The sequence below is a fragment of the Contarinia nasturtii genome, unplaced genomic scaffold (assembly GCF_009176525.2).
Source record: "Contarinia nasturtii isolate CC-2019 unplaced genomic scaffold, AAFC_CNas_1.1 Cnas_scaffold_928, whole genome shotgun sequence".
Classification (NCBI taxonomy): Eukaryota; Metazoa; Arthropoda; class Insecta; order Diptera; family Cecidomyiidae; genus Contarinia; species Contarinia nasturtii.
The window spans coordinates 1025267-1051681 of NW_022198275.1; the positions used below are offsets into that span (position 1 = coordinate 1025267).

The 26415-nt window shown below is 36.0% G+C and overlaps 1 protein-coding gene across 1 annotated transcript; it reads right to left on the reverse strand.

The window, feature by feature from the left end:
• Positions 1-1884: 1884 nt before the first annotated feature.
• LOC116342944 (microtubule-associated protein futsch) lies at positions 1885-26326 on the reverse strand. Its single transcript, XM_031770770.1, has 8 exons — positions 24824-26326; positions 18179-18277; positions 17802-17974; positions 17470-17692; positions 17223-17381; positions 15272-17134; positions 4462-15192; positions 1885-4393 (listed from the first exon to the last, which is right to left on the reverse strand). The coding sequence occupies exons 1-8, from the start codon at positions 25008-25010 to the stop codon at positions 4224-4226; spliced, it is 13605 nt and encodes a 4534-aa protein (XP_031626630.1). The 5' UTR covers positions 25011-26326; the 3' UTR covers positions 1885-4223.
• Positions 26327-26415: the final 89 nt, after the last annotated feature.

A 26415-nucleotide genomic window follows, 5' to 3' on the forward strand; every position in this document is an offset into this window, starting at 1 on the left:
TTCATAAGAAATCGGATGTTCTCATTTGTTTGATTCGCTTCGTGCTTGTAGGAATTCATATACAAATGCGCTAGTAAACTACATATCAAATGATTTATATCGAATGAGTAATAGCCCATGCAATATTTTCTATACGCTGAAGAGTATGATTGAAACACTCATATGTCAGCGAGCTGTCACTTCTTCCAAATAAATCACTTGATATACGAATGCCATTTGTGTAGTATCGTTGATATATAATATTTTTTTTGTTGGGGTGAAAGTGATAAATTGTAATCTGTTAATAGTTCGCTATGTTTATTGTAATTTTTGTTTGTTTATTTTGTGGGTGTTCTCAAGTGTGTTTGTGTGTATGTGTATGTGTGAGAGTGTGTGAATAAAATATTTATCGTAGATATTTCTCACATTAAATTGACTAGAGATAATATGGATGCTACTAAATTGTATGCAATAACATTTGTTTATATAATTTTTATTTTTATTTTTTTTGAGTATATTTTTTGTTTGTTGTCAATGCAATGCGTCTTATGAGAATAAGTGTTAATCAAGCAAATTTCTTTTGGACCAACTAAGGGAATAGCAATCGGTCAATCAAACATAAAAGCGTCAATCGATTTTGGATTATTTTTCGATTTGAAAATCTCCGTCGATCTCAAAGAATGGCCGATTAATGAAGCATTGATTATACCATTTATTTTACTATAAATATTTATCCAATTTTTGTCCACACCATAAGCGAAATATGATAATATAATAAACACACAAAATTCTTCTTTTTTTGTTTTCATTCACTTTCAAATTCGTCTCACTTCATTTTGTGTTTGTGACGAGCGCCAGTTTTAATTAAATTGTTTTTCTTTTTTGCTCTCAAGGTGCAACAAACTGCAAACGATTTTTTTGGTTTTGTTTTGATCAAATTTATGTTTTCATTGTGCAAAAAATGTTCAATTGGATTTTATCTTTTGGATCGTTTGAGTATATTTTGTTCTTTGTTCTGCTGATTATTAAATCGTTTATTTTTTCCTTTGCTTTGACAAATAAAAAAAAACCACTCGCAATTTTGTACGTATACAGTGATATTCAGTAAAAAGAACAGAAAAATCTCGTAAATCACTTGCATAAATTTCACTCGTCGTAAATAAAGATTGAATAAAATCCCTGCTTCAAGACACTTTTATTTTTATTTTTGTTTGCATATGAATTTGCAATATAAAAAACTATGTTGCCGAATGTCAATGTGCAATTTCTGCATCAGATCGTATTATTTATTTATTTTTGTTTCTTTAAGTTTTATTTAACAAATTAATTTGTTGATTTTATTTAGTGCTGAAATACGCACTCAATTTGCTATCCTATGAAATAATATTATTCAGTTTAAGTTGTCCATCCGTTTGAAAATCACATCATTCGTTTGGCTTTGCTATATAAATTTACCTCGATAAAAAACAAAGAAATTGCATTAAATTGAAACGAAAAAAATCGAAATCGCTGCAAACGTAACAATAAAAACAGTTCTTTTAAAACTTTTCATTTTTTTGTATTTTTTTCCTATCAAATTGGCTTGTAACCGAAGCACATAAATAGCTAAAAAAAATTCACAACAAACTATCAATCTGGCGAAGGCAATTAAATCGATATATGTTGTGAGACACATATTCTTTGAAAAATTAAATTAGCAACAATGATCTCGCCTAGTTCCTTGATGAAGGAAAAGAGGCCTGAAATAAAAGGCGTTTGCAATGCAGCTGTGAAACTGAATATATGGAATTAAATGCAATTGTTTCCTATTTTGTATCACAAGTCTTAAGTCCTGCAAAGTTTTTTTTTTCTCTTGTTTATAACCATGTCTTGTAGCATGCACACGTTCATTTATTGTTTCACGTCTTTCATTGTTTTTTTTTTTTTCTATATCAACTCATACTTATTCGGTTGAGGTCAATTTATTAAAAGTTAATTGTTTTTGTTCACTTTTTTTATTGTAATATTCTTTTTTTTTCTCATTTATAAAGTCATTCTATTATTGTTTAAGCCTTCATTCGATATTATTTTTTTAAATCGTTATCACAATCACATTTTGTAGTCACATAGAAATGCAATTAAAATGGATAAATACTGGCGTGTGTTTATGTGTTTGTTTTCTAATTAAGGATCGATGTTTTGGCTACCGATCCACTGCAGTTGTTTCTATTTTCATTCATCGAAATTAATAACGGTTTCAAAAAATGAAAAACAAAAAACTATTCTCTTGTCGCCGTTCTTGGCGGGAGAAAATCTTTTTGTTCTGAGATTCTAAAGAAAAATGTGATCAAAAAAACATATTGGAATTTTCCAATGTAAATTGGCTTTATATTGTTATTGCCTGTTAGTTCGGTTTTTGTTTTTAAGTTTATCTGCGAAATATTCGGAGAAGGAAAAAAATTAACATAGGCGCTAATTGTTTTATGTCTGAGTTTGATATATTTGGCGTATTTTTTTATTAATTCATTTGGGGAAGCCATTATTTACTCTGCTAAATGTCTTAAATTCAGTTCACACGTATGTAAGCTTTATATCCACTTTTAAAGTCTTTTTGAAATCATAAACAAGAATTTTATTTTATTTTCTTTTTCGTCGATTTTTTTCGTTCGTTTTTCAATGTTTTTTTTTTTTATTTGGGCATATTAGGTTCATTTGGTTGTTTTTTTTTCACTAGAAACTGTTTTTTTCGTGCTCATTTCTCTTAATACGTAAAATTAAAAATTACCTAAATGTAGAATATTCGTGTTTTGTATTTTGTTTGAGGGGGTATAGGTTGAATATATTCGTATGTGTGGGTGAGTTTTTGTGAGTTTTAGGTTAAATGGCTGTTCGATTGATCGTCGTATGGTTTGAGTAGGGTATGAGGTGTTTTATTATTAGTGGCTTCAAGTGCGGCGAATTGGGGTTAGTCGATTTTTTATCTATAAAATGTTCAAAATTCCATTGTTTTTCACCATTGTGTTGCACCTTCAATCATTTGGGTGACCAATCGAAAACATCTCTCGAAACTGAACCATTCTACTCTGTCACGCATTACACATATACGCAATCTTTATTATTTTCATTATTTTCGCACATAGTAATAAGATAATATTAGTTAATAAAATTAGTTGTTTTTTTTTTGGTTGGTTAAATTCTAACACTAAATAAATAATATTGTATTGTTTGTTGATATAAGAATTGGGCCATCTAGTAGTACATTTTGATTAAAATAAAATGGATGTATCTCATTTTCTGAGCGGGAGAAAAAGAAATCATTTTTAATTTTGTTTAGCATAACACTTAGTTTGTTGCAATGAGATCGAACTTTCTTTTTGATTTGCTGGAGATTTCTTTCCATAAAATTCAATTGTTTTATAAATAAATTTTTTTACTTCAATTTTGTAAACGTTGCAAAAAAAACCATTAAATGGTGCACCAATTTGCTTTTTAATCCAATCATAAAAATATATCTCTAATGTAATCAATAATCAAAGCTAACCAATTGGTTTTTAGATGCGAAAATAGAATTTTTTTTAACAGTTGTTTTTTTTTTAATTTTTTAATTTCATTTGGTCTAAGGTACATCAATTACATAATTTATTATGTGAAAGCTCGTTCGATTCTTTTTTCTTAAAGAGGGCTTTAAACAGAAACATAAGTACTTGAAACTTGAATAAACTTCTTCACTTTCATATTTATTGCACATGGCAATGTTTATCCTCTTCTTTTGATTTTTTTTTTTTTTTAAATCCATTAATGGATACAATCGTATCTAGAAATTTTTTTCTTCTATAGAATTCACGTCGCTATCTAGGAGAGAGATACCATTTTGTAAACAACAATAACTTGACATAAATAAATCGCTTTATGGGAATGCACGATTTGTAATGCAATAATATAAGAATAGGTTTTTCTTGTTGTATATGGGAATAACATTTCATTTTTTGTGTTTTGATTAATTTGTGTTCCAGTGAAGCAAATGTATTTATGTTTTCGTGTTGCACCGCTTTTGTCTATTGAGAAAATTGTTAAAATGTTTTTGTTGTTGTTGTATATCTGGTGCATTGAATATCAAATTGAATTTCATAAATAGATTGTGCATTTTGTTGTTGTTAATCAAACTGATGGCTGATTTAAAGAAAAAAAAAAAGGCTGTTTTATTACTTCTACTGTATCCATTTGAGGAATTTTACTTCAATATATGGATATTCGATCGATTTAACTTAGAACTCCAAGCGATAAGCTGAACAAGATGTCTCATGATCTTGTAAATTGATTGTGCATCGAGATGCTGACGGAGATAAATCGATGTGGCATTTTGCGAGCAACTCTTCATTTTCAGCTACCCAATAGCCGAGCACATCTGTGTCGTATGTGGGAATGATGGTGACTTCTGCAATAAAAAATGGACGACATTTAGTAGAAATTCAAATAATTTTACAAATTTTATCTGGAATTTACCCAAATTTTTGTCTTCCCATGTTTGTTTAGCTTCAAGCAGAGCATTGTATGCATCTCGGCTGGGTTCAGTTCCCGAGAATACATAGTATCGAGCTCGTACACGTTTGAAAAATTCCACATGCGAATAGTATGAGTTTCCATTATGCGGTACATATGTAAGATCCATGTAAATTGGTGTGATTTTTTTGCTTTTATTTGGTGAATTGGCGCGCTTATTTTTCTCATTGTTTATTTTAATTTTAGCCGATACAATCTTCCGTTCTCTCTTTGGTGTTGGTGGATTATCGTTCATCGATACTGGAAGACCTAATGGTTTACCCCAAGATGCGACTCGTTCTTCGGCTTTTTTCAAATCGTCCTCCAATTGGCGTGCCAATGCATCGGCAGCCGAACTGGCCGCTTCTGCCGATGATACTGTTGTTGTTGCTGTTATTGTTGTTGTGGCTGTAGCTGTTGTAACTGTTATCACTTCTGTGTCTTTTGGTTGATCTTTGGGTGATTTCACATCGGTCAATGGAAAATCGGCAGTAGATTCGGTCAATTGACCGGTAGCCGGGAATTTTGATGGAGAAAATTCATATTTTGATGTAACGGATGACATGACATCAGCACCGCGCACTTGACGATGCTCTTCTAAGGCTTTTTCGAAGTCAAGATCGGCTTCATCGAGGAATTTATGATCACTCGATTTGCTGGTGAATGTTTTTTGTGTCGTTTGTGTGTGTGTAACTGGCTCACTATCACCATGAATATCATATTGTTTTGTGATTACTGTACGAACCGTTGTAACTGTCGTTGGTTCGGATTTTTCACTTCCACTTGGTAATTCTCCATAAAATGATGCGCTCATCGGATCGATTGCATATGAGGATGATACAGTGACAGCTGATTTGTATTCTTGGCTACCATATTGTGGTGGAATGTCATTTTGTGAATCGTCAATATCCAAATCTGATTTTTTACTCAATTCCGAATTGGAACGTTCAAATTGATAGTCTTCGTACGAGTACTTTTGACTTGATGTAATGGCTTCATCGTCACTAATAGGTAAACTTTCATTGTCTGAATCACGGCATGCTTTCGATTCGATTTTAATCGTTGAAATTTCTTTGTTCATCACTTGCGCGGATGATGTTACTTCTTTGGTTGTGGCCGACAAATCGAATGAATGTTCCTTTGTGCTCAATGCACCACCATCGAAAACGGTTTCAATCGAACCTTTGTCGGATGTTGTGCTCTCCAGTGAAGAATGTGTACTGATTTTTTGAGTTAATTTATGATCCAAACTTGATAATTGCTCATCTATCACGGCCGAAGATTCAAGTTTTTCGTTTGGTTTGCTAGTGATTTTTTCATCAATTCTTTTAACGTCTTCAATTAGCGTACTAATGTCGGATGTTTTACGCGATGAACCGCTCAGATTTGAATCATCTTTTGATACTTCGATAATTTTGTCTAAATCCAAACTTTGAGGTGCTTTTCCAATACCAAAAACGGATATCGATGCAACCGATTTTGAACGTGATTCCCTCAAAACGTCGGTTTTCTTTGGCAATTCGTGAACAATAAAATCATCTTCTACGGTTCCTTGGACGATATTCTTTTTATCAGATGAATCATGAAAATCGCAAATAGTACTCCCAGCTGTTATTTGTAGACCAATCGTATCTGAATCACTACCATCCTTTTTATCTGTTGACTTTTCAGTTGTTTTGCTACTCGAAGCTGTTGAATCGATTCTTTCGTCACTTATTTTTGTATGTGTTTCAGTTACGGTTTTTATTAATGTTTCTTCTTTTAATATAATTGTTTTTTCTGCTTCAATAAAAGCACTTGTCTCCGATTTTATTCCGCATTTTTCAACTGATGGTGTGGGTGATTTTTCATCATCCTTTTTATCATCGTGTGACTCGACTGATGGAGCCGGCGATTTTGATAATTGTTCATCTTTTGCACTGGCTTGGCTTACGCTTGATGCTGGACGAGACTCAGTGGTTGATTTTTTATCGTCATCTTTGGTCAACGAGTCCTTATTTTCGCTTTGAATTGATGGAGTTGGTGATTTTGATAATTGTTCGTCTTTTGCGCTAGCTTGTTTTGCGCTTGATACTGGACGAGAGTCAGTAGTTGATTTTTTATCGTCATCTTTAGTTAAAGAGTCCTTGTTTTCACTTATAATTGATGGATCTGGTGATTTTGATAATTGTTCGTCTTTAGTACTGGTTTGGCTTACGCTTGATACTGGACGAGAGTCAGTTATTGATTTTTTATCATCATCTTTGGTCACAGAGTCTTTCTTTTCACTTTGAGCTGGTGATTTTGGTAATTGTTCGTCTTTTGCACTGGTTTGGCTTGCGCTTGATACTGGACGAGAGTCAGTGGTGGATTTTTGATCATCATCTTTAGTCACAGAGTCTTTCTTTTCACTTTGAATTGACGGAGTTGGTGATTTAGCATCATCCTTTTTGTCATCATGTGACTCAATTGATGGAGCCGGTGATTTTGATAATTTATCACTTACAATTGATTCGGGTCGACTCAAATCAGCCGGTGTTGCCTTTCCAGACGCATCTGATTTTTCACTCAAAATTGATTGTGAACGTGACTTTTGTGCATCATCAATCTCAACTTTTTCTTCACTTACGACACTCACAATCGACTGACTTCGTGATTCTACTTTATTTACTGTCGATTCCTCTTTGGATGGAGGAGCAGGCGACTTTTGTTCATCTTTCAAACTAATATCACTTGCGGCTGATTCCGGCCGTGATGGTGCGCTTGGCGCAAATTTGACGTCATCTGCTTTTTCCAAAGAGTCTTTTTTCACGCTCTCTGATGGGCTTGGTGATACACTTGTTACGGATTTCTTATCGTCTTTACCTTCACTGACGATACTTGCAACGGATTGACTTCGAGATTCGGATTTCGTTGTAATTTCTTCTGGTTTTGTTGATTGAACTGGCGACTTTTGACCATCTTTTTCATATAAATCTTTTTTGTCGCTCTCCGCTGATGGACTGGGAGATTTTGAAATTGGTTCATTGTCTTTTTTGTCACTGGCGGCTGATTCTGGTCGGCTCACAGCAGCTGGAGTCGCTTTTCCGGAAATATCAACCTTTTCACTCACAATAGACTGTGTTCGCGATTTTTGAGTTTCGGTAATTTCAACTTTATCCTCACTAATAGCACTTGCAACGGATTGGCTTCGTGATTCCACTTTAGTTGCTACTGGTTCTTCTTTGGATGGAGGAGCCGGAGATTTTTGTCCATCTTTCAAACTAATATCACTTGCGGCTGACTCTGGCCGAGATGGCACGCTTGGCGCAAATTTGACGTCGTCTGCTTTTTCCAAAGAGTCTTTTTTCACGATCTCTGATGATCGGCTCGGTGATACACTTGTTACGGATTTCTTGTCATCAGCCTTGTCTACACTGGCCACGCTCGTAATTGATTGGCTTCGTGATTCCACTTTAGTTGCTGGTGGTTCTTCTTTTTCGAATGAATCTTTTTTGGTGCTCTCCACTGATGGACTCGGAGATTTTGCAATTGGTTCATCATCTTTTTTGTCACTGGCGGCTGATTCAGGTCGGCTCACAGCAGCTGGAGTCGCTTTTCCGGAAATATCAACCTTTTCACTCACAATAGACTGTGTTCGCGATTTGTGTGTTTCTGTAATTTCAACTTTATCCTCACTAATAGCACTTGCAACGGATTGGCTTCGTGATTCCACTTTAGTTGCTGGTGGTTCATCTTTTTCGAATAAATCTTTTTTGTCGCTTCCCACTGATGGACTGGGAGATTTTGCAATAGGTTCATCGTCTTTTTTGTTACTGGCGGCTGATTCAGGTCGGCTCACAACTTTTTCACTTACTATCGATTGTGAGCGTGATTTTTGTGTGTTTTCAATTAATTCATCTGTGGCTTTTTCATCTGATTTTGTGGATGGTGTCGGTGATGTGTGTTCATTTTTGCCATCGCTTACTCTTGATTCAGGTCGTGATGTGTCTTTCTGCGTTTCTGAAGATGATGGTAGTTTTGTCAATTGTTTTTGGTCAACGATTGCGATTGAATCGGTTTGAATTCCGGATTTAGCAGTGGTAATGGTGGTCTCAATTTTTACGTCTTTGACTGGTGAAATGGGCGATTTTTCGGCTTCTTTTGTGACATCGATCGCGCTTGCAATCGAACCACTACGTGAATCAATTTTAGATGAGGTACTTTCCTCTTCAATCTGTTCTTCTTTAAGTTCAGTTTCGCTTTCTTTTTCGCTAACATGGCTCGCAGCAGATTCCGGTCGACTTACAGATACGGGTGACGATTTTCCTGAAATATCTGCTTTCTCACTTACGATTGATTGCGAACGTGATTTTTGTGTATCGTCTGAAACTTGTTCTTCCGATTTTTCGCTAACTTTTTCATCTTTTTCGCTCACGATGCTTACAATCGACTGACTTCGTGACTCGACTTTTGGCTCTTCTTTGGTTGGTGATGTCGGAGATTTGTGTCCATCTTTTGAACTTGCAGCAGACTCTGGTCGTGTTGAAAGTTTTTCTTCAATTTGCGGTGGTGAAGGTGATTTTTTCACTTCCTTTGACTCTTCAATATCACTTTCAATTGTGGTGCTTTGTGATTCGATTATTACGGACTTTTCAATTTTTTCCTCTTTAACTGTCACAGATTCCAATTTCGATTCATCTTTTGTACTAGCTTGGCTTGCACTTGATGCTGGACGAGACTCACTTGTTGATTTTTTATCATCATCTTTAGTCAGAAAATCTTTCTTGTCACTTTGGATTGATGGAGCTGGTGATTTTGATAATTGTTCGTCTTTTGCGCTAGCTTGGCTTGCGCTTGATACTGGACGAGAGTCAGTGGTTGATTTTTTATCGTCATCTTTAGTTAAAGAGTCCTTGTTTTCACTTTGGATTGATGGAGCTGGTGATTTCGATATTTGTTCGTCTTTAGTATTGGTTTGGCTTACGCTTGATGCTGGGCGAGAGTCAGTTATTGATTTTTTATCATCATCTTTGGTCACAGAGTCTTTCTTTTCACTTTGAACTGATGGAGCTGGTGATTTTGATAATTGTTCGTCTTTTGCACTGGTTTGGCTTGCGCTTGATACTGGACGAGAGTCAGTGGTGGATTGTTTATCATCATCTTTAGTCACAGAGTCTTTCTTTTCACTTTGAATTGATGGAGTTGGTGATTTAGCATCATCCTTTTTGTCATCGTGTGACTCGATTGATGGAGCCGGTGATTTTGATAATTTATCACTTACAATTGATTCGGGTCGACTCAAATCAGCCGGTGTTGCCATTCTAGACACATCTGGTCTTTTACTCACAATTGATTGTGAACGTGACTTTTGTGCATCATCAATCTCAACTTTTTCTTCACTTACGACACTCACAATCGACTGACTTCGTGATTCTACTTTATTTACTGTCGATTCCTCTTTGGATGGAGGAGCAGGCGACTTTTGTTCATCTTTCAAACTAATATCACTTGCGGCTGATGCCGGCCGTAATGGCGCGTTTGGAGCAAATTTGACGTCATCTGCTTTTTCCAAAGAGTCTTTTTTCACGATCTCTGATGGGCTCGGTGATACACTTGTTACGGATTTCTTGTCATCAGCCTTGTCTTCACTGGCCACGCTCGTAATTGATTGACTTCGTGATTCAACTTTAGTTGCTGCTGGTTCTTCTTTTTCAAATGAATCTTTTTTGTCGCTCTCCACTGATGGACTGGGAGATTTTGCAATTGGCCCGTCATCTTTTTTGTCACTGGCGGCTGATTCAGGTCGGCTCAAAGCAGCTGGAGTCGCTTTTCCTGAAATATCAACCTTTTCACTCACAATAGACTGTGTTCGTGATTTTTGAGTTTCGGTAATTTCAACTTCATCCTCACTGACAGCACTTGCAACGGATTGGCTTCGTGATTCCACTTTAGTTGCTTGTGGTTCTTCTTTGAATGGAGGAGCAGGAGATTTTTGTCCATCTTTCAAACTAATATCACTTGCGGCTGACTCTGGCCGAGATGGCGCGCTTGGCGTAAATTTGACGTCGTCTGCTTTTTCCAAAGAGTCTTTTTTCACGATCTCTGATGGGCTCGGTGATACACTTGTTACGGATTTCTTGTCATCAGCCTTGTCTACACTGGCCACGCTCGTATTTGATTGGCTTCGTGATTCCACTTTAGTTGCTGGTGGTTCATCTTTTTCAAATGAATCTTTTTTGGCGCTCTCCACTGATGGACTCTGAGATTTTCCAATTGAATCATTGTCTTTTGTGTCACTGGCGGCTGATTCAGGTCGGCTCACATCAGCTGGAGTCGCTTTTCCGGAAATATCAACCTTTTCACTCACAATAGACTGTGTTCGTGATTTTTGAGTTTCGGTAATTTCAACTTTATCCTCACTAATAGCACTTGCAACGGATTGGCTTCGTGATTCCACTTTAGTTGCTTGTGGTTCTTCTTTGGATGGAGGAGCCGGAGATTTTTGTCCATCTTTCAAACTAATATCACTTGCGGCTGACTCTGGCCGAGACGGTGCGCTTGGCGCAAATTTGACGTCATCTGCTTTTTCCAAAGAGTCTTTTTTCACGATCTCTGATGGGCTCGGTGATACACTTGTTACGGATTTTTTGTCATCAGCCTTGTCTACACTGGCCACACTCGTAATTGACTGGCTTCGTGATTCCACTTTAGTTGCTGTAGGTTCTTCTTTTTCGAATGAATCTTTTTTGGCGCTCTCCACTGATGGACTCGGAGATTTTGCAATTGGTTCATCATCTTTTTTGTCACTGGCGGCTGATTCAGGTCGGCTCAGAGCGGCTGGAGTCGCTTTTCCTGAAATATCAACCTTTTCACTCACAATAGACTGTGTTCGCGATTTTTGTGTTTCGGTAATTTCAACTTTATCCTCACTAATAGCACTTGCAACGGATTGGCTTCGTGATTCATCTTTTGCTGTGATTGCCAATTCTTCTTTCTCTGATGGTACAGGAGATTTGGGTTCATCTTTAGCGCTCACATCATCTGTTTTATCCAAGCTATCTTTTTCATCGCTCTGAGGAGGTGGGCTTGGTAATTTTGTTGTTTGCGAAACATCTTTTTTATCACTTGTCGCTGATTCAGGTCGGCTAACATTGGCTGGCGTTGCTTTTCCTGAAATATCAACCTTTTCACTCACAATTGATTGTGAACGTGATTTATCAGTTGGCACTGGTTCGTCTTTTGCAGATGGCGTCGGAGATTTTTGTTCACTTTTTTCTGGAGATTCGGTATTCAATGCACTTTCAACTGCCGGAGTTGATGATTTTTCAGCATCGGCTTTTACGTCACTTGCCGTTGATTCGGCTCGTGATTCGGCTTTTACAGTATCTTTTTCTTCTTTCTCTGCTTTCTCCTCAACTTTTTTGTCTAGATCAACTTTTGCCACGACAGAATCATCCTTTTGATCGGTTGGTGATTTGATACCTTCAATTTCAACGGATCCATGACTGCTGCTGGGCGCTGATGGCGAACCAGTCGATTTTCCCGATGAACTTGATAATTTTTCTTGAACTTGTTTTTCCGGTGAACTGCATGTTTCTTTGAGTTCTGGTTCAGTTGTGTCACTGAAATGACTCATTACCGAATCGGGCCGATCACTTTGTCGGCTTGTTGATTCACGTCGCACCAAATCGTCAACTTCCAACGTAGATTCAATGGTTTCCTTAACCGCTTCCGATTTTTTTTCCAACTCATCATGGCCGACATCGGGAGTAGCCATGCCAGAAATTACTTCCGGCGTTGTTGCTGATGGACTGAATTTGATGGTACCTTCAGCACAAATTTCAATCTCTTCGCCGCCATCTTCACTGCTTGCGGTTACCAACATTCGTTGAACCGTTGCATTATCGTCATCAATTTTCAGTGTTAAGCTTTCTTTGCGTTCACTTAATGACTTTTCGATTTCGACATTTTTCTCGTCATCCTTTTTGTCATCATCATTTTGTGGTGATTTTGAAGCTGGTCTGTCGCTTACAATTGATTCTTTGCGTGAATCGGTAACTTTTTCAACTTGAGTCACCTCCGAATGTGTTTCGATTTCAGTGGATTTCACATCCAATTCATCGTGTTTTAAATCTAATGATGAATTCGAACGTGAGAATTTATCCAAAGTACTTTCGTCTTTGGTAAAATCTTTTTCGCTGAATGTACTAATGGCCGATTCACGTCTCGAATCATCCAAAGCTTCACTCATGAATGATTCTTTGCGATGAATGTCTTCGTCGTCAGTGTCTTTTTGGAATCCTGTTTGATGTTTCTCAGCAATTTCATGTTGTTCTTTCTCATCAATTGAGGTGGTTGACGTTTTTGTTTCCGATAAAGATGCTGACAAATCATATTCCTTGCGATCATTATCAATTTCCACTGCAAATCGTGCATCTTGAAGTGAAGACGAGAACACTTCTGGTGTGCTTGCACGTTGCATAATATGTTTCTCCAATTCATCTTCATTAAAATCGGGTATAATGTCGGTGATATCTCTTTCTGATTTCAAAACTTCGGCCACGTTTGCGACAATTTTCAATACTTCTTGTTCACGTGGCGAAACTGATCGTGGCGGTTCGACTTGAATCTCAAGCGGTACACTTGGTTTTGGTGATGACTGTGGTGGTGAAATGCGATCTTCTTCGTCTTCTTCTTTAATATCATTCAGTGATTCAACTTCCGCAATTTCAGCAATAGTTTTGTCAATGACTTGCAAATCGATTATCTTACTCTTTTCAATAATGGGCGATTCAACGGTTGTGATGTGTGTTTCGCGTAATTCTTGTGTACATTGAGCATCAAATGGATGACTGTAATCATATACTTCTTTGTATTGAGTTGATTTTAAATCTAAATCGGATGGTGTGGCTGATTTAATTGGTTCTTCAGCAACAGAGCTAACACTTTCCTTTCGTATTGGAGAAGCGACCTCTTCCTTCGTTGGTGGCGGTGATGGTGATGCACTCTCGTGCTCGATTCCTTCAATTGAAACTTTTTCTGCAACACTTTGTTTACGTGATTCACTTATTTTTTCGTCTTTTATTGGCGATGAACTCCCGGATTTTTCTACTTCTTTCTCAACTTCGGGTGCACTTGGTTTCACAGTATCGGCCTTGATTTCAGTTTCGTCGATTAAACTTGCTCTTTTACTGTCAAGACTTTCGCTAACTTTATCCGGAACAGGCGATACACTTGTTTGTTCTTTAAGATCGGGTGATGGGCTCTTTGAAGCAACTTTTTCATCTTTGGTATGGGTTGTGTCTTGAATTGGTGAAGCACTGAGTTTCTCTTCAATTTTCGTTGGCGAAGCAATTTTTACCTCATCTCCAACTTTGAATGAAGCAACATCAGTTTCAACTTTGATTGCTTCTTTTTCCTTAACATCTTCAGCCGATACAGACACTTTAATTTCACTATCAATTTTTTCGTCTTTTGTTGGCGATGGACTTTTGGACTTTTCTTCTGGTTTTTGCTCAATAATTTTAGCAATTTCAGTTTTGATCTCAGCATCAGCGATTAAGCTTTCTCGTTTAATTTCGATTGGTATTTCTTTTGTTTCTTCTTTCAAATCGGGCGATGGACTTTTCGAAGCAACTTTCTCTGCAATTGGGTCAACGGAAACACTATCTTTTCGATCTAATTCAAGCTTTTCCGGTGAATCACTCTTTACTTCTTCAACTTTTTCGTTAATAATTTCAGTTTTGATTTCCTCTTGTTTAATATCTGGAGACACACTCTTAGTTTCAACAGTTTCATCCTTTGCTGAAACTTTCTCTTTTGCTGGCTCAATATCATCTGGTTTACCTTCATCTGTTGGACTTTTTCCTTTCAATTCACTTGATTCTTCAGTCAAATCCACTTTTCCGGTTACATCTTTCAATGTACTTTCAAATTGTTTTCCCAAATCTTCCACTTTATATTCGACTTTTTCGACTGGTGACGTAACTTTTGAATCGACACTGGTCGGTGAAGGACTTTTCTTTTCAATCGCAACAGCTTTTGATTCGATTTTTTCTTCTTTCGTAGAAATTTTTTCAACTTTTTCTGGCTGTTCCTCTATTTCTTTTGTGTCGTCTTTTTCTTTTTCTTCAATTTCTTTACTCTCAATTTTAGTCTTAATTGGCTGTTCATGTTTAATAGGTTCGTCTGCTTTACGCAATGAAGCCTTGCGGCTGCCAGTCATTGTTTCATCAGCAATATCAGCTTCTTCATGCACTGGCAAATCGGCCACTTCATCTGGTGTTTTAATATTTAATTCGCGCAAATGTGGCTGTTGTGCATCGAATTGCATTGGTTTTGGTTGTACACGTTCAACGGGCTCATCAGTTGTGGCTGTAACAACCACTTGAGTTTCTTTTGTCTCTTCTTTGGTGTATTTTTCTTCAATTACAACATCTTCTTTGATTTCATCCATTGTGATGTGCTCATCTTCGGGCAAAGTGGGTGCTGTTGTTGCACCCGATTCGGCCGTTGCTTGACTTTCGGGAACGTTAACAATGTCACCCTCTTTTGTATCGCCTCCTTTATCTGCGCCCAATTCTTCTTTATCGTCGGATTTTTTCTCATCGCTTGGTTCTTTTTCATCGGATATTGGAGAACCTTCGTGTGATTTCACTTCTTCAACATCAGCTTTGCCTTTTGGAACAGTGCCATTCATTTTATGCGCAGTTGGAACCGTTTCCTCTTTTTCTTCTGTAAAATCAAGTATGAAAAATATGTGATACAAATTTCGTTCTTTTTAAATTTCAAAAATAATAATAATAAAAAGTACCTTCTTTAACATCAGTCACTTCTTCTGCATCTGGAGCACTTTCAACAGTTTCTTTCTCTTGTTCGGTCGATTTTTCAATGGCTTGTTGTGGTTCTTCTTCTTCAGTTGTTTCCATGCTTGGTTTACGTTTTTTCTCCGATTCTTGTGAATCGCGTTGGTGTTTAACCTCTTCTTTGCCAGTTAAATCGGCACTTTCTTGTTCATTAACCGAATCTTCTGTGTACGGTTCTTCTTTTTCAATAATAATATATTCTTCATCCTCGTCGACTTCAGTAGTGCTATCTTGTTTATCAATAATGGCTCGATGTTCATCGTCAATATCTTTGGTTCGTTTTTCGGATCGTTGCAACACTGCTTCAATTTCACGCACAGCTTCTTGTTCTTCAATCAAATCATCGAGTAAAATTTGTTTCTCTTGTTCGGTGGTTTTCTTCGATTTTGCATCATCAGCGCTTGGTGTTGAAACCACACTTGAATCAGAAGTGGTACCCTTTTCGGTTTTCGGTCTTCGAACGGCCGTATCTTTGGTTACTTTTTTAACCGTTTTCATTGGACTACCAGCAGCTGGTTTGGGTCGTCGTGAAATAGCTTTCCGTTCAACTTTCACCTCTTTCTTTTCGGTTGTTTGAGCCACATCTTTTTTCAACGTTTTCACAGTCGTCTTTTGTCTCGATTCAAAAACTTTGCGATTATTTGCTTCTTTGGTACTTTTGGCTGGTGTACTGCCTGGACTCATTTTGGCCACACGACCAATTGCCTTTGGTTTAAGCTCTTTTTCTTTAAGTTGTTTTGGTTCTTTCTTTGGTGTTGTGATTGGGCTGGACCTTTTCTCCGTCGATGAATCTTTTTTCAATTTTTTCTCGATCGACTTGGGTGGTCGTGAATCGATGCGTGATTTAACAATGGGTTTCGTTTCAGATGCAATTTTATTATCTTTTTCACCTTCTTTTTCAATTGGTTTGCTAACTTTAACATCTTTTTCAATATCCGCTTTTGTTTCAACGTTACCATTAACGGCGCTCGTCTCTTTTTCCGTTGTTTTAATTACTTGCTTTGTCTCAGTCACCATTTTATTATCCTTCTCTTGTTGTGCAACAATGGTTTTTGTAACTTTGGACGGAAGGATTGGCTCGTGAGTTGATTTGTCGGCGAGGGCGGATTTAAGTTGTTTTTTCGATAAAATTGTTGATGAAAAACTGGCTTCGATTTGATTTGCTGTGCAAACCGGATGCTTGACAAATTCCAAATGTTTCATTTTATCCAAACCTTCCATAATTTTATAGTCGGGTGTACTACCCGGAAACAGAATACGTGTGATCGTCTCTTCCGGATTGGCCGGCTGCCATACGAGCATCGCACAAATTGACACAAGATTTTGCAATGGAAATTGAAACTCTTTCGATTGTTTGGTGGCAAATAAATTTTGATCACGTGCATTCCATTTGTGTAGAAATTCTTTCACCTCTTTTGACTCTTTCGATGGACTTATCACAAACATATCCAATGTACCGTGTCCCACTTTATGGTATAAATTGATTGGTTCAATATCTTTGTAGCATGGCTGTGGTTTTATATTAATTGATTTTAAATTTGATGTAATCGATTGACCGCGTTCGAATAAATTCACCAACAATGGATCACTATCTTTATCACTCTCCAAATTTGGTTCTGGTTTCGATTCAGGAATGTTTGTAAAGAAATATCCAATTTGTGGATAAACATTTGACATTGCCTTGCGTTCAATTATCGAACTAATGCCTTGAATATTTGCATTGTTGATGCGTGTCATGAGCACAGCATCCAAACGATCCAAATGACGTGTAAAGTCCCAGAAACATGATTTACGATTGAAACCACCATCAACTGAAATTGGATTTTTTTTTTTTTTTTTGGTTAAATATTTTATTATTTGTTTCTGTCATGGTTGAAGGTTTCATTTCTCACAACTTACCCAACATGTTAAATCCATTGATACCGAATAGCGCAGCATCTCCCTGTCCGCCCGGGAAGACGTACAGTGTTGGATGGCTGAATCGAATATTGCCTACAACATCGGAGCTCTCCATCAAATCATGCAAATTGGCTGGCATAATCAATGGTGACAAATAATCTAAAGCAAAATGAATGGAAAATGGTTCATTTGTTAAGCACATAAATATTGTATGCATAATATACAAAAGCTTCTAAATAATACTCACTGATAAATGCATTAAGTCGTTCACTTCCCGAGTCAAGAATGTCAACTGAATTGATGCGAATTTTACAGAGTTTCGCATACGATTTATCGGGCAATTTATTCCAATGTCCAGATGCAGCACAATGTATTTCCATCGATATGGTATCTGGATATGCTCGCATAACGCGTTGCACCTCATAGTCTTGTATAGCCTCGACAAAATCGGATACCGAAAATGTTGCATCCTAAGAAATGTAAAGACAGAGAACACAAACCATTCAACAATCTCATACATATTGAACGATCCGTTGAGGAAAAATGGCCATATAAATTATTCAATTGACTCAAACATACTTGCAAAATCCATGAACCATTTCCAGAGAATGTGTAACCGGAATGTATAATATGTCTATGCCTTGTAAAACTACTCAATAAATTTCGCATGCACTGAATCAACGTATTGTATTGGGGATGAATCAATATTTCCGTTACCAAATTTTCGCTAGCAAATTGAATCAAACGCTCGCCTGTAATTTTTTTTTTTTTAGAAAAGAATGATGCCAAAAATCGTTTATCACAACAATGATAAAAAGAATTTTTTCACATGAGCTGAATATAAATCGTCTTTACACATAATGTATATTGCACTGCTGAAGAGTGTTTACAACAACAACAACAGCAGCCGCAGTTACATTATTCAAGCGAATGAAAAGAAATTGATTAATAATTACCATGGCGAGTGGCTTCACCTTCAGGAGCATGATTCGTTAAACTGTTCAGCTCCTCTTCCAAATCAACATGGCATTCCAGCACGTTCCACGATAACAAACCTACAAATGAAGACGAACATGAACATAAATCGCAGCCCAAGTCAAAACAAACAAAAAAAAAAAAAACCAGAGAAAATTTTGAATATATTTTCAATGTTTAAGTAAAAATTATTTTGCAATCGCACGACTTCGCATCGCTATTTCATTTTTCATGTCATCAGCTTAACCATCGGTTGCATCACCGTCACGTAAATGCGAAAATTATTGAAAATTAATGCAGTTTTTATTCGAATGACTGTGAGAAAGATGTTGTTATCCGCACAGCAAATGAATTTTCGGACAATGTGTCATTAAAAACACATTTCAAGACAGTGTTGATGTTACATTTCATTTACTAGGTCGTAAATATGCATGTTTGCCAGACACACACACATACACACAAAATAGTAAATTAAAATCTGTTTACCGAATGAAAATGAATTTTTTGTGTGTACTTTGACGCAGGATATCGATTTTTCGTGCGCATGACGTGGGTATTTCACAATAGAGTACCCAAAAATCAACCGAAAAAAGTAGAAAAAAGAAATATTAGAAAAGAACTAGGTAACGAACAAAAGCGAAAAAATACACATCCACGTCGAACTACAAAATATATTTCAACATGGTTCGTGCCGGTCACACCTAAAATGGGCTAGATGTTTTTCGTTGTTCGATTCAGCCGACCGAACGTTTGTTCCGTCGCTCGTAAATACCACTTCAACTCAATTTACTTCGAACAGGAAAAAAACCCAAACACTCATACAAATTTTCGACTTTCTACGAATGTCCTTTATATTTGTCATGAGACCACCTCGTAAAATGATTTATAACCTGCAGACATTCATTTGTTGGTGCGATCGTATACCGTGCTCTTTCTCATTGCATCTCTTCTGGCCAAAAGCATGTACAAAAATAATAACTTAAATTTCAAGCGATTGTCAATGATAAGCCTTCGGATACGTGGCAAACGTAGAACATAGTTCATTTTATATGCTGCACGCTCGATCGATACGACTTTGGAATTTCGTTTCTTGACGCAAATCAATTATTTTCTACATTAAATTTTCAACTCGTTTAACAAATAGACACCAAACCATTTATATTTATCGTATTTGGTCAAAGCGCACCGTTTGTTTGTGTCTATGTATTACATAGAAACGAACGTCAATCGAACACAGCATTTTAATACTGCAAATAAATAACACACTTATGCATATTTACATGTAGTCAATAGTGTTCATTAAATAGAAAATAATTTTGTGCCAAACGCCCCATATGTTTCTATAAATACGACGACAAATAATATTGCATTCGACACAAAATGTAAGTACAATGATTGTGAATATATAAAAAAAAGAGAGAATATAATAATAATGCTGTAGCTAAAGCAATTCATGATAAAATAATGAATGTGATTCGCTCATAAAAAGCGATTCGCTATATTCTCTGCGATATAAATATAACAGTCAACACGATTCAAAAACGGCATATACAATGCGCAAACATGACACCATATATCCAGCACATATATATATTTAGTTGTATACAGTACACACAGGGCAGGAAAAAGTACAGTTTCATTCTCAATGAAATTGATCACAGCAGCTATGTACTTTAGATGTACTGTATTTAGTTCTTGTGCTGTAAAAATTTCTCTTTTTTTCACCCCATCTTTAGGGCTTTCATTTGTTCCACTATTTTTCTTTTTTTGTGTACGAAAATAACAAAACAGTTGAAAATTTATCCTCTTCATTTACATGACATTGGAATGTATTGGAAATGCGAAATCAAACGCACTGCTCATAAATGCCCTAGAATTTACATTTCGTGCCTCTTTTTTTCCATTCACACAGTCTATGAAGGGAAAACCAGTCGATAAATTTTATGTTTTTTTAAGCTACAGATTAAAGTGTACGGGTAATTAAACTTATATAAGCGCACAGGGAAAAATGGTTGTAGCCTGACTGTAAGCAATAAATTAAATGCCACAAGCACTTGAATTGATTCCAGCACACATATTTTCCTTTTGCATAATAATAATTCGCGCAAAACTTACAGGAAATCCACTATATTTTGCCTTTCGTTGTGTTAATTGTTATATATTTATGTTTGTAGAGTGAATGAGAGAGAGAGGGGGTTGAGAAACGAAAGAGCTGGAATGAGAGCGTGTATGTTCTTGAAGGAAGGTCATTTTGGTCGAAGAAAGAAAATCGTAAGTTTTGATTTGCTTGGCGAAAAAATTCGGTATTAGAAACAATCGCGGTCTTAAGTGTCTACACTTCTGCAAACGATGTGTGGCTATTAATAAAACCGAATGAGCTCTTCACTTCGATTATCATCAACATCACTTTGGCAAACAGAAATATGCACGGTGGTCGTGTTTCTCTTAGGTTTAATCACTTTATGACTTCAGTTTTAATCGATGCATGACATTCGATTTATACTACATATAATTAAAATTATTATTTAATCGCTTTCTGTCTATAATTAGTAATTATAACGATTTTGTATATGCAATCGAGAAGCGGTATCGGGGCGGAATGAGTCGATGTTATCAGTACGATAGAATTAAGCTGCGATATAATAACTATTGATTTTATACTTTCAGTATGAACACATTCAAACTGTTGTTCATGAAGAACGGATAGAGAGCAAACTAACATCCAGAAATACCATATTATGTAACTCGAATGAATATTGTTCTTAATAAGAGAGAACTTCTTATCCACAAAAAGTGCTCGCACATCCAAAGCATTTGTTCGATCGATGTAGAGAATGAAACGAAAGTAAAGAAAGTGGAACGAATCAAATGACGCAATGTTATCATAGAATCTAGATGTCAGTTAATATCCCATGGTTGGCAAATTGAATTTTACAACTTCATTTACATATCATTTCAAAGATTTTCAATAATTCTTCTTATTCATAAAATTCTTGCGAACAAAAGTTTAAGACTCCTTTAACCTCGATTCAATTGTGAGAAAGAATGAAGAGAAAAAAGAAACTTTGAACGATATTCATTTGAGAACACTTTCAATGGCTAAGATTACTTTTTACACATCAAACTCAGTATAAATTTGTGGTGCTTGCAAACACATGTATTTATGGTGCTGATGAGAACAAAAACACACACACACACACACGATCACCACAAAAATGAAGATAACTTCCACTTTATTTTCTTGTTCAAATAAATTTTCCTATTAAACTAATGTCATTGTATTCAATGAGTGCATAATTTCAGTTAGATGGTTTCTATGCGTCAGTAGTACAATAGTTGGACATATACAATTTTTGTGTGTGATAATTAATCCATTTGCTGTGTAACAATAGAAAAAATGGAACAATGAATTGATAAAAAGCGACAATAGAAGAAACTGACAGAATTACTAGACCGATTGGCCAATATATTGCACACAAGTTAAGCGTGCACGAAAGTCATAGAAGGTAATGAAAAAGTAACAATATATTCGGTAGACAAATGAGCTGTGAAAAAATAAATCTTTAATTAGTTTTTGCATTGAGGAGTGACGATTCGATTTAATTCGTTTCGTGTCACAATTTTCATGGTTATGCTCTGTTTGACATGCTTAATCACGTATGTTCAGGTTTATCGATTAAAATTAAGTGCAATTGATTTTCTCGCTCAATTCAATTTACTGCAAACTTTTTTCAATTTTTTTTTGCTTGCACTCTCTTTATGGCTGTTCACTTCAAGTTGATGTGCATCTTCTTATGTCGCCCGTGAGCAAAATTGTTAAATTGAAAGGAAATTCGAATATTGCATATTGCGCTAAAATGTCATGTTATTTTACATGTGACGATCGAATTTTCCACGTAATCCTCAAATCGAAAATGCAATCTGACGCTATCAAGCTGCCGAAATCAAAATGTGCAAATTATCGATCGGTGCATTATTAAGTTGATGCAACAATTATTCACCATTAAAGCGCAATATTTCAATTAGATTTCGAAGTGAGGAGAAATGAAGGACTACAGATGCATATATTAGCAAGTATTTATCCGCAATTCAAACGAACATACGGATGCCAGCAATGTTTTACGGTTCTTGTAAATGTAGATTACGTACAAGGCCGTCGGCAAAAAGCTGAAGTTTTCAATATTGAGTAAGGCTAATCGAAATGCAGGCAACGATATTTGCTTATTGTATGCATACAACCACTTCCATGGTGCACATTTTCCGTGTGCAGTGTATCGCTTCGTGTGCCTTTTTTCGTCATGATATTTTTCTAATTAGATCGCATTCATCGTTGTAATGGTGCTGTGTTTGACTATTTATTTGATTTGATGCTATACACAACTCTGCTAAAGTCAATGGTCTTTGCCTGTACCATCATAAATTGAGTGCATTCCATACACCACCATATATTTAAGAATGTGTATCGTGAAACAATTTCACTTTTTATATAAATTGTGTGCCTGCAGGCCAAAAATAAATGAAGCCTTTTTTTTCCGGCTTCGTTTCCAATGCATTTTTCTCCCTTTTTCATTTCTGTTCATTCTATCTGCAATCAAAATAGTGTATTTGTGCGGTGGGACATATGAAAAATGCAGAACCGCAAGATTGCATGTTTTGATAGCGTTATTTAAACATTTGCATAATAATGATGTTAATTCAGTCGGTCGCCGATCCTGAACAAATAAACACACACACATACCAAATATGTTCGAATGGAATGAAAATTCTTTTGTTTCCTTGCGAAACACGAAGTGCTAAAGATGTAATAAAATATATGTGGAGCATTGTTTTCGGATTAAACAGGCTACATTATGTCCCGACTATGGAAAATCCAGGAAAAATCGTTGAATCTTTGCCAATGGTACGAATATATGTCGTTATTCGTTTTTTATTCTTAATTGTACCACGTCCAAATCGCACTCATATTGCAACAAAATGTTCACATTTTGCATGCAACGAATTTTACTTGCCAAAACAAGCCACTTCCCCCAACTATGTACATATATATGCGCGCTGAACTCTTTTATTTGAGATTTCAATTTCATTCTCTTCTCTTCCTGCTTGCTCACCATGATTTAGACAATTTACGGAACATAAAAAAATATATGTACGGTATCCGTACGTGTGCAATGTCGAACGTAAAACGACGATGGCGAGAAAAAAGTACACATAAAAAAGTATGCAGACCGCTAATAAATAAATTGTGACATCGCCGTTTTATTGCCTGAGCTTTAAGCTCGTTGTGCTGAACTAAGCCAGAGCAAGAAAATACACAAAATGAAGCCGCCGAAACGTCTACACTTAGATTACAATCCATTAAAACATTATGACCGATACATCACACACATAAAGGTTATTATGGAATATATCTCTATCCGCAAGCGCGTTTCTGAAGACAGAAATACATTTCCATCGTATCGTTTAATAGACACGCGTGTAGATGATTTCATTTCGAATCATTTAAAAATTCATAAAATCATCACAACACATGCGAGATAGAAAATGAATATCCCTATCTCGTGTGAAAATGTGAAAATCAGTTATCGATTTCTCAATTGGATAATATTAACTTTGCAGCTAAAAGCATCTCAAGCATACCTCCGAACTCTCATGAAAATTTAATGCGATGCATATTCAACTCGCTTGGGTATTCATTTCATAAAAATTGAGATACATTTGAATGCCATTGTTGTTGAAATGCAACAGAAAAGATTTTTTAATGTTGTCCCAGACGGACATTAATTCAAAAGAAATATATGATTTTCATGTCAGATGATGACTACCTTGAATTGTTTCTAAAAATATCCTTTAATCATATGAATTTTGATTTAAAGTTTCGATATATAAATGACGACCTTATTCATAAAATTACTTTTGGAAAAACAAATCGGTCGAACATATTTTCCATGACGAACATTTTGAAGGGTTCATCTGATGGAAAACCCCACACACACACACACACATTCCATCACCAGTGGCATATACGAGATCGTCAATATATACTACATATCGTATGAAACAAATAGTTTGGTATGCGTAGCACTGAATGAATTTGGTGTGGTGAAAATCAATAGTTGGCTGACAATTAGTATGTAATTGTCATGGATAGCGAGCCATTGAACGCAACACTGGCGACGAATAAAAAAAAATCGAAGAAAAGCATTCAAGTCGGCCATATTGTTGAGGGTTTTATTTTAGCAAAAGAAAAACCGATACATTGTACCCTATGCTCGAATATGCTCGTGCGTTGAAGAAAAACGCGTCGCCGATAATAGAAAAAGTATCGGCTTTTTATGGTAAATGACGACATCATTAAATTGAATACCATCATGCCCATCATTACTGACATATCGTCAAATAATAAGACATTTCGTGAAATTTCTCAACTATCGCTGTAAAAAGAAATTTTATGTACAAAATCGTGGCTTATGTATATGTTTCAAATGCATATTTTCATAGAGATGATAACTTATGTGGGTAAGGTTATGACAGAAAATGATTGACGTATTTCTTTATAAAGGTTAATTTGTTATATTTTCGATAACAACAAAAAATGATGTCATTATAAATTTAATGGTGCAAATTACCTTTTAATAGGCGTTGCAATATGATATCCTTATGTTCGTGCGAATGTGGTTCGCCTAATATGATGAGCAAATAGCAACCGGTCAATGGACTAGGCGGCTCATAAGTGGCTGGAATATCATGTCTATTCGAAAATTCCTCAATCACTTGATCGGGCGTTTCCTGACTCGGTTTTTCTTCTGATGCCATGCTAATGCCGTATTCGGTTACTTCGAGCACTCAGCAAAAATTCTCTCTTCCTTTTCCTTTCCTAATTAAATTCGATCACACGCCAAAAAAGAAACGCGAACGTTATTTTTCCAATGCGAACTGGAAAAAAAAAACTCTTCACTTCCGTCGGAATAAATTTCGCGTTCTACTACACTTAAACAGCACACTGAAAACTTTCCGGAATGTGTCTAATGAATGTTGAGCGAGAAAATATAGATAAAAAGACTGGTTCTTGCTTAATGGAAAACGAATGCGTTATTTTCTCTTTCTTTTTTTTTTGTTCCTTTTCCTGTGCAAATGGCACAGCGAATGTGGTATGTTGAACGTTCGTCTTCGGTTTTTGGACTGACTGGAGGAAACTTGCGTGAGTTCTATTCAGTTCTGAAAATGGTAAATGGAAAACGAAATCGAACGTCTCACTTGGAATATATGTATTCTTTCGTTGACGATGATTTGGCCGCACCCGTTGACTTGGTTAGATCATACACACACCATCAAAACGAGTGTGTTCTGTTTTATTTATTTATGGTTTTATGTAATTTTCTTTCTCTATTTTTTTTTGCTTCTTTCCTTTCTCGTTCCCAACAATACTAAAAAGTTCCACACTGGTACGATGCGCAAACGCTACAACTGTCACACAGGGACCGCAATATACTCTAGAATTGATCTGCTAGGAAAAATGAAGCACACTCGACTTTTTCACACGCACAAAAATATAATCGACCACCTTCTATCTTTATTCTATTTCTTTTTTTCTTTCTTGTTTCAATCACTTTTCAACGTTGAAATTTCATCGATTTCTCTCCCAAATTTTCTTCAGATTTCCGTTCATGAATCGTTTTCTTTCTCTTTCGTTTTTTTTCTTCTTCGAAATAAATATATTCTTTACAAGAGAAAAACGTCAACTTTAGCAACTAACTTAGTTCAGAAAAAAATAATAAAAACTTGTTCGATTCTCAACGGAAAAGAAATATGCAGTTTTCAGGCAAAATGTTATTTTATCGATTTTTCAGCTTTGTAATTTTTTTTTTGGATGTCGTGTCGTATTAAGACGTTTTTCGTTTATTTTGTTGTTGTGTAAATGTAAAATGGAAAAAAAATCCGTAATTGGAGCTTGGTGTATAATGGAACGAATCAGTTGACAGTATTTTTTCTTCTTTTAGTTTCGAGTAAAATTTCTCTGAAGTAAATTTTTTCTTTCTTTGTAGTAAGATTTTGTCTTGTTCTTGTTTGACGGAGTTTAACACACAATATGACCGGCCTTAAAGACACCAGAGAGCCAAGTCAAGTGAATTGCTTCTTCCAATAGTGTCCAAAGTCCTACATTTCTGATTGAGCATATAAAAAAACTGCTGAAATGCGAAAGTTGAACATTTATTGACAA